The 12,424-nt window shown below is 39.2% G+C and overlaps 1 protein-coding gene across 1 annotated transcript in view; it reads right to left on the bottom strand.

Moving 5' to 3' along the window:
* Positions 1 to 2,475: 2,475 nt before the first annotated feature.
* Positions 2,476 to 12,424, bottom strand: part of PBX4 (PBX homeobox 4) — a 46,500-nt gene continuing 36,551 nt past the window's right edge. Inside the window, exons 5-9 of the mRNA XM_060763861.2 lie at positions 11,276 to 11,411; positions 9,256 to 9,412; positions 5,248 to 5,354; positions 4,177 to 4,263; positions 2,476 to 3,286 (exon numbers count right to left, since the gene is read on the bottom strand). Of these exons, the coding sequence (XP_060619844.1) occupies positions 3,194 to 3,286; positions 4,177 to 4,263; positions 5,248 to 5,354; positions 9,256 to 9,412; positions 11,276 to 11,411 (580 nt within the window). The 3' untranslated portion in view covers positions 2,476 to 3,193. The remainder of the gene's footprint in view (positions 3,287 to 4,176; positions 4,264 to 5,247; positions 5,355 to 9,255; positions 9,413 to 11,275; positions 11,412 to 12,424) is intronic.

The following is a 12,424-nucleotide window of genomic DNA, read 5'->3' as shown; positions in this document are numbered from 1 at the left end:
TGTTTGCGTTCAGAGTCAGGGTTAGGGTACGTCTAGAGGAAAGGGAATTTCGTGCACCCATCACTTCCGGATTCCGTTCGCAAGTCCTCAGAAGTGCGGGGAAGAAAGGAAATGTAGGGAACTGTGGGGTAACCAGCTCCGAACAAAGGGTTAGGGTCAAAGTCATGCTTGAATTTATTTGCAAAGTCGACTGCTTGGTCCTTTGAACCTTAAATAACTGGGTCTGCATTGACAAGCGAGTCCGCGCAGGAAACAACGGAGAACTCCAATCAGGCCCGTAGCCAGGATTTCGTTTCGGGGGGGGGGGGGGGCTGAATTTTTTTTCAGGGGGGGTTTCGGTGGGGGGGCTGAGTTTCGGGGGGGCTGAGTCTGAGTGAAAGAGGGTCTAGCCTAGCAAACCTTTTGTATCATTACCCCAATACCCCCATGCATATGGGATATAATGAGTATGGTGATCAGATCATGATATGAATAAACATAACAGTTTAAATAATGCACCAATATGGCCTTTTCGCGAACCACCATGAAAATTTCGGGGGGGGGGGGGGCTGAAGCCCCCCGAGCCCCCCCCCCCCCCCCGGCTACATGCCTGACTCCAATGGAGGCATAATAGAAACGTGCCATTCTTTGTCCTGGATATGCCACAGATACATAAACCTCACTTGCCTCGTTTCCAACCTCTGAGGATGGCTGCCATAAATGTGGGCGAAAGGTCAGAAGAGAATGCTTCTGGAACATGGCCACATACAAAAGCAGATTGCCCGTTCTTTTTCCCCACTGCAGTTGTATTCAAATGCAACAAAAAAAAAGTATTTGTCAGATCATAAATAAAGCACGTCTTTGCCACCAGTCCCTCACATCCATCTTGCAGGCTCATGGGACTTGCTGAGAAGAAAACCATACACCTGCCTTGTAGTGTAGTCCAGGGCCAATGCTGCATGATAGAAAAGGGCAGGGCTTTTCTATGTATTTACAGCTAAGCAGAGTCATGAGGGAGGGCAACAGAGCAATCAAATTGTCTTGTATTTTCCCACCTTCTTCTCTGTCCAAACTCAGCACAGAATAGCAAGCAAAAGGCTTCTGCTCCATAAACAAGAAGAGTGCATGATAGACAAGACTGTTCATTTGTTCTGAAACAAAAACAAAACAAAACCCTAAACTTTGGATATAGGCTCCAACCTGAGCTGATTTTTTCCATCTTTTCTCTTCCCCTTTCATAATTTATATATATTAAAGTAATTGTAGGTAGGTTGGTTTGTACCACAAAGGCACCTACGTAGCTTGATGGAATTTGGACCAAACCTTCATTCTCCAACTTAAAAAATTGAGAGATTTGAAATTTTAAAAAAATCCCACCCTTTGGGATTCTCTGAAGAGAAAAGGGAAGGAAGTGGATTGGCCCTGAGTAGGTGAGGTGGTCCTCTATCATGTGACTGGGAAATAAAGGGAATGAAGCAGATGGGCTGTCTGTAAGACGGGAAGGGAAGAAGGAGAAAAAGAAAGGATGGGAAGAAGAAAAAAAGGGGGAAGGGAAATGCAAAGGGGAAAGGGAAGGAAAAAGAAAGTGAATGGAAAATAGAAGAGAAGGGGGAGGCAAGGAAAGAGAGAAAGGGAAGGAGGGCGAGGGGAAGAGAAAGGGACATTTCTATAGTGTAACTCCAGCCAATTGTTTTAAAGTTAATAGCAATGGAAAGGGTTAACACCTTTCCCATTGGTTTGCTGTCTGTACCTATTCAAAATACTTCACCTCACTATCTGTCCCTATGACAAGTGGATTTTGAAAACAAGGATTGGTGATAAAGCTATAGTAGAGACATCTTTTTCCCATGATAATTCTTACAGGAGTGAATTTCCATTCCTATGGGGGAGATTTTCTCTCACTTCCTGTTGATTCACTCACATTTCTAACTAGGAGTTGGACATAAGTTTAATATTTGTCACCCAGGGCCTGCCTGTATGTACAAGTACTAACACTCTGACAGGGCACATCATTTGTTTATAACAGGGATGTAACTACCATTCCTCACCATAAGCTATTATAGCTAAGGTTGACTACAGACTTGTGGTCCACAGTTGATCTCCTGGGTTTACAGAATTAGACGGAAAACCAATACACACTTACCTTGGAGTAAATCCCACTGAATTCAACTGGACTTACTTCTGAATTACTACTACTACAGGCAATCACTTGTGGCTGAGTATGATTGTCTTCCAAGGGTAGAGTCTTGGTGGTAAATCCATAAGTGACTGTGGAGACCTATTCCGGATCCACATTATATTTCACGTAGTTGACATAGATTTCCAGACAAGAGGTAACCTTCTCCGTTTTGCCCTCTATTTGTGCCTCCTTAATATTCATGCCTCCTCACTTCTGAATAGACATGCATACAATCAAATTTCTTTCTTTACACATCATGCTGCCAAGAGACAGCACCTGACATACATGAAGGAAGGCTTGGAAAAAGGCAAAAAAGGGAAAAAAGACTTTGGAAGTTTATTCTTTGATAAAATTTAAACTGAAACTGATGGACTTTGCTATTAACATTTCCTAAATGCACGAAAGTCTATTCACAGGGAAGTCTGTGTTTTCTCTAAGACATTAAATTAGAGCTACATGAGTGACACAGAAGATGAAGTTTCTATTCAAGAGCAAAGTCCAACAATCATTTTGGTAAAGCAATGGTGTTTTCTTGTTAATGAGTGTAAAGAAAAGGTCTTCCTATACAAAATTACAATACAGAGAACGCATACAATTACAATACAAGAGGGGCTATTTGTTAATAACTAGCATCTAGAACAGAATTTTTATAATAAAACACATAGAAATTAAAATTAGTTTCATTTTTTTAAACTGGGAAAATTGAGTTCATTTGGAGAAACACTTTCAGACTCTTACGCATAAAAGTGGCATTTCTTTTTTTTCTTTTTTGTAAAAAGGAATTTGGTTTGGTAAATGAAGCCAGTTCCTTTATAAACCAAAGGGCACAAGCCAGAAGAACTCAAGCACATCATGCCGAGAGGTAGAGAGGTGTCCATATATAATCACAATCTTCTATTGGTTTTCTTTTTTTATTTTTGTCTGAGGTAATTAGCTGTGTGTGTCAAGTTGTAGAATCAAAAGTATTGGCAAAAAGAGCAACATTGACAAGTAACACTAACGACCTCTTTCCTCTCCTCAACAGGTCCTAAAAATTTAATTAGATGCATCTGAATTAATGCTTCCGGGATCTCCGGCAGGTGAAGTGATTGATGAAGGGGTTGTAGCGTCCTGCCAGCTGCCATTAGCCTGAAGAGGGAATAAATGCATTTGTTGTTAAGTCCACAAGGTGCTACTTGCATCCTAAACCATTCTGAGTACGATTTCCCATATCACTACAGGAGGGCATTATGCCATAGGCAAGACACGTACTTTGTTCCAGAAGACTTAGCTTCAGAGCAAAAGTCTTGACACTGCAGTTCACTTTCTGAGACATTCAGAAGGCAAAGTATGGTGTGAATGCTGCTTCCGCTGCATTTATTTCATAGCTTCTTCTCTTTTCCTAAATGGGACTCCTTTCCTCTTGCCCAAATTCTCCAGCTAATATGTCTAAATGGATGTTTTATTGGCCATAACTGTCATTTATCAAAAGGAATTCAGATCACATGGAGGAATAATGTATGCAGTGAAGGTCACTCACACATACATTTCAGTTCCCAAATGCAGATAAGGGATAGTCACCATCCATAGCCAGTTTGTGGATTTCAGTGTAGGCTAGTTGTGTGCATGCTTCCTCTTTCGCTTCCTCTCTTTCCTGTTGTCTCTTGCTCCAACTGGCAGTTCTCTCCTCCAATGGGAGGGGACTAGAAGGTGCTCTCTCCTTCTAATTCACTTGCTTAATTTGGACAGGTTGGTAAGAGTATTACATTCTGACCATTCCAAAGCACTAATGGTTCTGGTTTTCACAGTAATGGAGGGATTTTCTTAGTCTAAAATAAAGAGGGGAAGGTAGTCCCCTAAATGACAAAGACTGGAAACAGGCCACCTATTTCACACTCTTTGGAACAGCAACACCACAGTTAATGCTGCAGTAGAGCATTAAATTTAATTGCCTCTGCAGAGGTGTTTACATCAACCTCCACTGCCATTTCTGATTTCTGCAGTTCAAGACACCTCCTTTCAAATCAGAAGCTCCTTACATCAATGCGCTGTGTCGAATAGAGAGGGTTTCCCACAATGCTGTCATATCTTCCTGCCTGGTGTATGACATGGTGTAAGGAATCCATCTGCAACAATACAACCAATGTGGCAAAAGGGAAAGAGGAGAAAATTTCAGTTACACAGTTATGTCAGTCACTGACCAAAATCCACTATCCTTACTCTCTTTTATGCACCCTCCAATGAAACTATTGTGCTGAGCTGGACTAACAGTTGCAAGCTAAAATCGCATTTGTAATCTCTCTTTACAGCCACATTCTACAGCAGACTACATCTCCCTAGCACTGAGACACAATTGTGTGTTATGCTCAAAGAGTAAAGACTGTCATCAGATTGGCAAGGGTTGCAAAAAAAGATGACGATGAATGGACCTCTTGGCCCAATTGTTTGGAGAAAGGAAACATAAATGGCCCCACCCACTGCTTCAGAACACGTGGTGCAGAACACCTGCATTGCATGAAGGCTCCCTCTCACTATGGAATCTGGGACACCTGGATCTGATTCAGGAATAGCAATAAACTATGGCTGTGTGACCCATTTTAAGCATAGCAGTAAGACTGCAATGTGCATTAGTAGTTAAACCTGATAACATAGGTGTCTCTTCCCAGCTACATAGCCTCACTTCTGCTCCAATACAATAAAGCAAGATATATATTGGACTTGACTGTTAGTGTCAAGTCCATCTAGGTCTACTGTGGAAGTGTTCATGCACACAACTGTGTGTGGGACACAGCACTATCCTCTGGTGCATGACACCAACAGCACATGGCATCACCACAGATTCTATGGGGCATGCCAGTAGTCAAACCCCTTAGAACACATTTATGTAGTAACAATACAGAAGTCTGAATGAGAAGTGTTGCAAAGTGCAATCTAAAACACAAAAAATAGTCCTCTCCTGGCTTGAACCAGCACCGGATTAGTTATTTTGGAAGCCAATCTTATTAATAAAGAGTTCTGACCACTGTGTTGCAATATTTCAGAGAGAATTTGAATTCTAATTGTTTGTAGGCCTCAGGGGATTTGTCACACAGTTTGCTCCGCACACCCACCTGTGACTGCACATTGGCTCCCACTGGCGAGTTCTGGTAGGAGGTGAGTGACTGCAGGTTTATAAAGGAATCTCCAGAATTTGTCATTTTAAATGACCCAGAGGAACCTGAAGAGGAAAAGAAGTTACCTAAAGGTATGTCTGCACCCACTCATTTTTGCGTCATCTGTCACAGACAATAGCACACGTTCTTCACCTAAACTACAATTAATTGTCTTCATGGAGGACTCTGCTTCTGGAGATTATTTCTGGTCTCATACAGCCCTGGATATTTCATGATTCCAGCTCAAGGTTTCCTCCCTAATTTTGCTTTTTAGCAATAGTTTCAAACTATGCTCCTAGGAATCCTCAGGCTCATTCAGTGGAAATAATCAGAAACCTGTAAAATTGCCTACCATTACTAATCTGCTATAATATGCATGGTAGAAATAGCATGAATTCTAGAGCAGTGCTCCTCAGACTGATGGTCCATAAGCCATTGACTACTGGTTCCTGGAAAGTTCCCAGGAAAGAAACACAGAACTGAAGCCATTAGGTACAAATATAGTATCAAGCCCTGACACACTGGGAAAAAGTCTGTTGATCTATCATACCAAATACCTTGAGCAACAGTGTTCTATAATACTCTATTTATAGACAAAAATTATTTCGATCAACAGCATGAGCAGAGTCTGAAGTAACCACTGTGTGCAGCAGAATTCTCTGAGACATGCAAGAATTATAGAAGAGACATGAAGAACATACTTGAAAGACAATCTGAGAACGATTCCATTAAAGTGGAGTGAGACAAGTAAATTGTCTCAGATGTTACTGGACTGCAATTCTGCATTCTGTACCATTCACTACTGCAGTTCCAGAAAATCCAAAGAACTATTTGCTCATCCCTACATAAAAAATGTCTATGTAATTTGTGTATGGAAATGTCCACATGCAAAATATGGAAGTATTACTACTGTAATCCCACAGTTCTGAATGAAAAAAATCTGCATGCACTGTGGAAGTAGCAGTGCCCCATGTAGGCTTTGTGGGAACAATAGCATCAAATGTGTGGCAATTTCTATTTTTTTAAAAAAGATTCAGTTTCCCTTAAAAATAAAATTGATGATCTCCCCTAACTAGCCATTGTACTCTAAATTCTGCCTACCTGATTTGAATAACTCTGTTCATTTAAGGTCTAGCTCAGTGTTCATTCTTGATCAGCCAAGTTGCTTACAAGATCCTTTCAAAAAGGACCACACCCTCTTAGTCCTTACAGGAGTACATGAGGGTGTGTGTGGAAGGAGAGTAATATAAATATGGAACCATCTTGAAAAATATCTACACTACTACTAATTGATTCTTAACCACTGTACTATAATCAAGATCAGAGCTTCTTAAACTTTACCACTTAAAACCTCTTCCCATCCAATATTTTTTTCACAACCCTTTTTTGCCCAAGAACATGTTATGTGACCTCAGATATATAGGCATATAAAATAGGTGTAAAGATCAAACATTTACTAACAATAAAACTAGCATTTTCAAGGCTTACTTTTTTGTGAAGTACAGCTAAAGCATTTTCTGCAGAGTCCACAACACCACAAGATGTTGCTAATATATTCATGTAAATGTCTATGTGGCTTTCAAAAACCTTTAGTTGTCAACATTTTTGTGATCTCATCACTGAGCTAAGGAGAACTCATTTGGGGTTGAGACCCACAGTTTAAGAAGCCCTGTCCAAGATCAGAGTAACTAACAAATCATTTTTTTCAAAGAATATTAAACGACTAACACCTCTTGTAGTGTCACAAAAATACATAGATGAAAAGGCACATAATCCTTCATTCTGGTGCAGGAAACCTATATTCTAATCTAGGCACTTATTGGGGAGAGGGCAAGACTAGATGATACATCTGCCATTTTTCTTTTATAAATACTGCATTTCACTGTGTAATAGTTGCACGTTTTCCCTTATAAAAAGGGGGTGCGACTATTATGCTGTGAATAAATTGGAGGCCCATGGTTGTCAAGGGAGATGCAATAGGCTTCCCACACCTAAATGCATAAGTGAGCAAAGCCTAAACAGCCTTCTTTGGCTTCCAGCCAGGGGAGAGCTAGAAAATCATGTTCAGTGGAAGCCAAGAGAGGCTTCCTAACTCTCGCACCATCACTTGTTCATGCACCTGTCCCTCAGAGCTATGGGAGCTGCTACAAGGTGTAGGCAGGAGTGCGACAGTTACGCAATGAATTCTTAAATCCCAAACTGGGGCCCCAAAAGGGGGCTGCAACTACTATGCAATGAAATATGGTATATAGAAATCCAAGCCACAGTTTGAACAGAGGATTCTTTTCTTTCTTTCTTTCTCTTTCTTTCTTTCTTTCTTTCTTTCTTTCTTTTCAGTCCATCTATACCAACCCCATCCCTACTATCTGCATGGGAGATGAGTAAAATATAAATAGCTAGCTGTCCCCTGCCACGCGTTGCTGTGGCCATCTGTGTATATGTGTTTTGTGTATGTGTGTATATATATATGTGTGTGTGTATATGTGTTTGCATATGTGTGTGGGTGGTTTTGTGCATGTGTTGTAATGTAATTTTTGTTTTTTGGCTTTTTATGTCTCTTCTGCTGTGTTTTTCAGTGTTTTTATGAGTGATAGGTGTATTGTGTCCAAATGTGGTGTCAGTTTGTCCAGTGGTTTTTGATTTATGTTAATCCCACTAACAAACATTACGTTTTTATTTATATAGATAGATTTGTGTGGCACTCCCAATCACGAATCCTCCACTACTTTCTTCCACATAAGAACACATAAGAACAGTTACTATTTCTAAAAGAAAAACAACATTTAGATTGTGTAGTAAATTTATAATTTAGTTCTGGCTAAAAAAAGGAATCTGAAGAAAAATGAAAAGCTATTCTACCACATTGCTTTTATGTTTTAGCTGAGGATTCAAAGTGCATTACAGAACAGCCCTCCACCTGTGCCATTGCTTCTAATTTCCCCCTGAATGTGTGCCCAACAACATGAGGCATTTCCAGGTTGCTGGGGAGAAAAATCCACCTGACACTCAGTACCAAATGTTTCTCAGTTCCTGGCAAACATTTAAGGAGGTGTTTTTCAGGAAGACAACAACAGCCTTCCAGGAGGAAAAAAAAAGGACAAAAACTGTTAGCAGCTGCAAACAATATACAGACAAGTCAGTCTTTCAGGTAAAATCAAAAACTGGGACAATAGCCAACATCAAAGCTATGCGCCATAGATCACAGTAATTTATCATTTTCACAAAATAGTTCACAAGGAGTAAACATACATTTTGTAACATAAACAATCCGTAGTTATACAATGTGATGCTTTCGGACTGAAAGAACTGGTGAAAAATTATAAAAGTTAAAGTGAGCTGTAAATAAATAATTTATTCCCCCCCCCCCCCTTCATTTCTTAGAAAACCTTCACATAAAAAGTGTCTGCCCTAACAAACAAAGAAGGCAGACTACAACCTTGGTATATAAATGGGAATGCTGTGAAAATGAGGGGCAAATGAAGTGAAGCCTGAAATGAAGTGATGTGCCAATAGTAGCAACTAACTCTACTAAAGTAATTCTAGTTTCCAAAATGTATCAAACAAGCTGCTGTTCTTCAGAAGAAACAGAAATCTCTACCAAAATAATTGAATACATGTATGTAAGTCTAGTGAAATTTGTCATAGGAGGAAAAGGAACATCTAGAGATGTCTATTAATAATTTACCCTGAAAAGCAGCAATTAGTTTGAAAGATACTGGGAGCCAGAATTGTTTATTGGTACTCATAGCACAATCAGCAGGACTCTCTAAACAGAGAAAATAGATAAACACTGGAATTTAGAACCACAAGACACTGGTTCTGAGCCATTTCCCAATAGGGTCCATTGCATCTATTCACACTATTATATCCTTTTGGATTTCAGAACAATGTTGAAAAAGACCCTTCCAATTTCCTCGGTAAATATCAAGGCATGCACTGTTTTAAATACAATCTTTCTGAACTCACCAGAATTTGGGGTAGGTGGAGAGCTTGTTTGGTTTCCCTGGGCTACCACATTAGTAGCATCAACTGCCGTTTTGGCTGCATAAATATTAGCTTCCTCCTGGAATTTTCCCATATTTTTCTTATACCGGATTCTCTTGTTACCAAACCAGTTAGAGACCTGCAGAAATAATTCAGTGCACAGTAACCTCATCAACAAAGTATAGAGGTATGAACTATAAACTATTATAAATGTGGGCAAAATAAAACCACACTTCTGGAAAACTTCCAAGAGTAGGGTTTAACCATTTAATTCTCATAGTAACACTCAAGCATCCTGGATCAGGAATTTAAGGGGTGCTACACTGAGATACATGCTGCATGCTCCTACCAAGATTTACTAAATAACAAAGTTACAGGGGCACTGATCAGATCAGCTCCCTACATCCCACCTCCCCCAAAAAGCCCTGTTGTTAACTAGGCCCAAACATGCACATGGTAAGGATCAACCAATTAAAAAGGGTTCCAGGTCAGATTTTCTATTGAGTTGAGTTAGCATACTATAACAGCAATATCAACAACAGTTTAAAACAAAAACTCAACAGGAGTAAAATTTCATAATATTTAAATACTGTAATATAATATCTAATCCCTACAATCTCTTCCATTTTCTAATTATTGTTCCCACAGTTGATTTCTTCACACCAAGCTGCTTGCCTATTGCAGATTCAGTTTTCCCAGTCTGGTGAAGGACGACAATTTTGTTTCTGGTGTCCTTTGACACCTCTTTGGCCTTCACCATAGTGGAGTTTGGAGTGTGACTGCTTGAGGTTTTGGACAGGTGTCTTTTATACTGATAACAAGTTCAAATAGGTGCCATTACTACAGGTAATGAATGGAGGACAGAGGAGCCTGTTTGTGAGACCCACGAATCTTGCTTGTTTGTAGGTGACCAAATACTTATTTTTTTACCATAATTTGCAAATAAATTCCTTAAAAATCAGACAATGTGATTTTCTGGATGTGTTTTCTCATGTTGTCTCTCATAGTTGAGGTGTACCTGTGATGTCAATTACAGGCCTCTCTCACCTTTTTAAGTGGGAGAACTTGTACAATTGGTATCTGACTAAATACTTTCTCCCCCACTGATTTTTGTACCCTACTTAACATGAGCTAAGCTTTGGATTTGGCTGTTCTTCTGCAATGACTTTGTCCTCTACATCTCTAAGAGAGTCCGCAGGTTACAAACAAGATAGGTCTGTAGGTTTGTTCTTAAGTTGAATTTGTATGTAAGTCGGAAGAGGTACATTTTTGAAGTGTAATTCCAGCCCAAAACGGATAGGTTATTTTTGCTTTGGATGGCATAAGGAAGAGCTAACATTCTGTAACATTTATTTTGCTCTCTGTACCCATTCAGAAGATTTCACCTTCCTTTCTGTCCCTGTAGCATATTGATTTTTTTTAAAATTTGGGTTGTTGTGGAAGCATGGATTGATGATAAAGCTTCAACGGAGACATCTTTTCCACATAATAACTCTTCCACTAGTGAATTTCCCTTCCCAGGAATAGATTTAATCTAACCTCTTGCTTTCTCACCCCCATTTGTAATTAGGAGTTGTATGTAAGTGTGATGTTTGTATCTCGAGGACTGCCTGTACTTTGTCAAATATTTAACAATATTTTTAGATTTTAAGAGTACAATAAAGAACTTTTTAAAAAATAGATTACTTTTGATGATAGCAAAATGGTAATAAGTGACTTAAAAAACTGAATCCGAATTATTTATGCTGCTTCCAACTTTTATATTCTATGCATATTTCCCTCAAAGCTTATAACAAGGGTTGGAATTATCCATCTCTCCGGACTAAAACCCCTAGCACATATTCCCACCAGCTATGCAGGAAATTTGCAGTCCTATAATATCTATAATATAATATAATATAATATGAAAGGCCATACAACTCTTAAACTTCTCCAATCAAAATTCTTGAAAATAACAAGTCATGTACGGTGGAAATAGTCTCTATCATATTACACAGCCTACCTGTGAGACTGTGATGCCTCCTTTCTTTGCTAATTCTTCTTTGGCTTCTTCACTGGGGTAAGGATTGCTCAGATGTGAATAAAAATACTCATTCAGGACTTCCGTTGCCTGTTTGCTGAAGTTACGCCGTTTGCGCCTGGAAATAGATTGCAGTTATTCAGACCGATGATATCTAAAGATATTATGCACAGACCCAAAAGCTAGAAGCCAAACCAGCAAGAGTTCCACTGGAGGTCATACTAACTACAGAGAAAGACAGCATGTAAATAAATCATTGCAGTAAAAACCATTTGATTCAAACTGCAGCTCTAGCTTGCTTTCAAATTGGGAACAACTACTGTATTGGCATAAATACAATCCCTGCATCCACAGAGTACATGTTTCTGGACTTCTTGTGGTCATGCAAAACCATGAATAATAGCAATGCCTATAGAAATTAAGAGCTTCTAGACCAATAATATCATAAAGTCATGTTGGAGACCTAGAAAATTGTTAGAGAGGCCATGTTTTTCAGAAGTGGATAGATGAAGCCATTGTTACTGCTGTCCATAGATACAGAAGTTGTACTGTGCAGTCTGTTTTCCAAGACATAAGCAATATTGACCAAAAAAAATTATAGAATTCACAGTATGGATAAAATAATTAGAACTACTAGGACTTCTGCCAAACGAGAAGTCAGAAGGGTAAAGAGAATGGGGGAAAACAGGGCTGAAAGCACAACTTGAACAAAGCCAATAATTCTAAGAGAACTGCCAAAGGCAAACCAGTTACCCAGATTTCATCTCAAAACATCTTGTTCCAGGCTGAAAATATTTTGATAAAATTTTAGATAAATTTATTTTGATAAAATTATCTAGGCTGCAAGTAAACAGTTTTGGAAATGACCCAAGTTTTGCACACAAAATGTCCAAGGCCCAAGCCTCATCATCTCCAGTATGTCTGGGGCTTTTTGAGAATTTCTGTACCACATTTCAATAAACCATTCAAAATAGTGATATAATGATCAGACAGAGATGGGATATGACCCCCCAAAAAACCTTGAAAAGTTAATGTCAGGATAGCACATGTGGTGGAAAACAGGTCAGTGTTCTTAGTTAAATATAATTATCTGTGTTCCTGCAAAATCATGGTCTCTCAAAATCACATGAA

This window comes from Anolis sagrei, chromosome 2, assembly GCF_037176765.1.
Source record: "Anolis sagrei isolate rAnoSag1 chromosome 2, rAnoSag1.mat, whole genome shotgun sequence".
NCBI classification, from domain to species: Eukaryota; Metazoa; Chordata; class Lepidosauria; order Squamata; family Dactyloidae; genus Anolis; species Anolis sagrei.
This window is presented reverse-complemented; position numbering and strand designations above follow the sequence as displayed.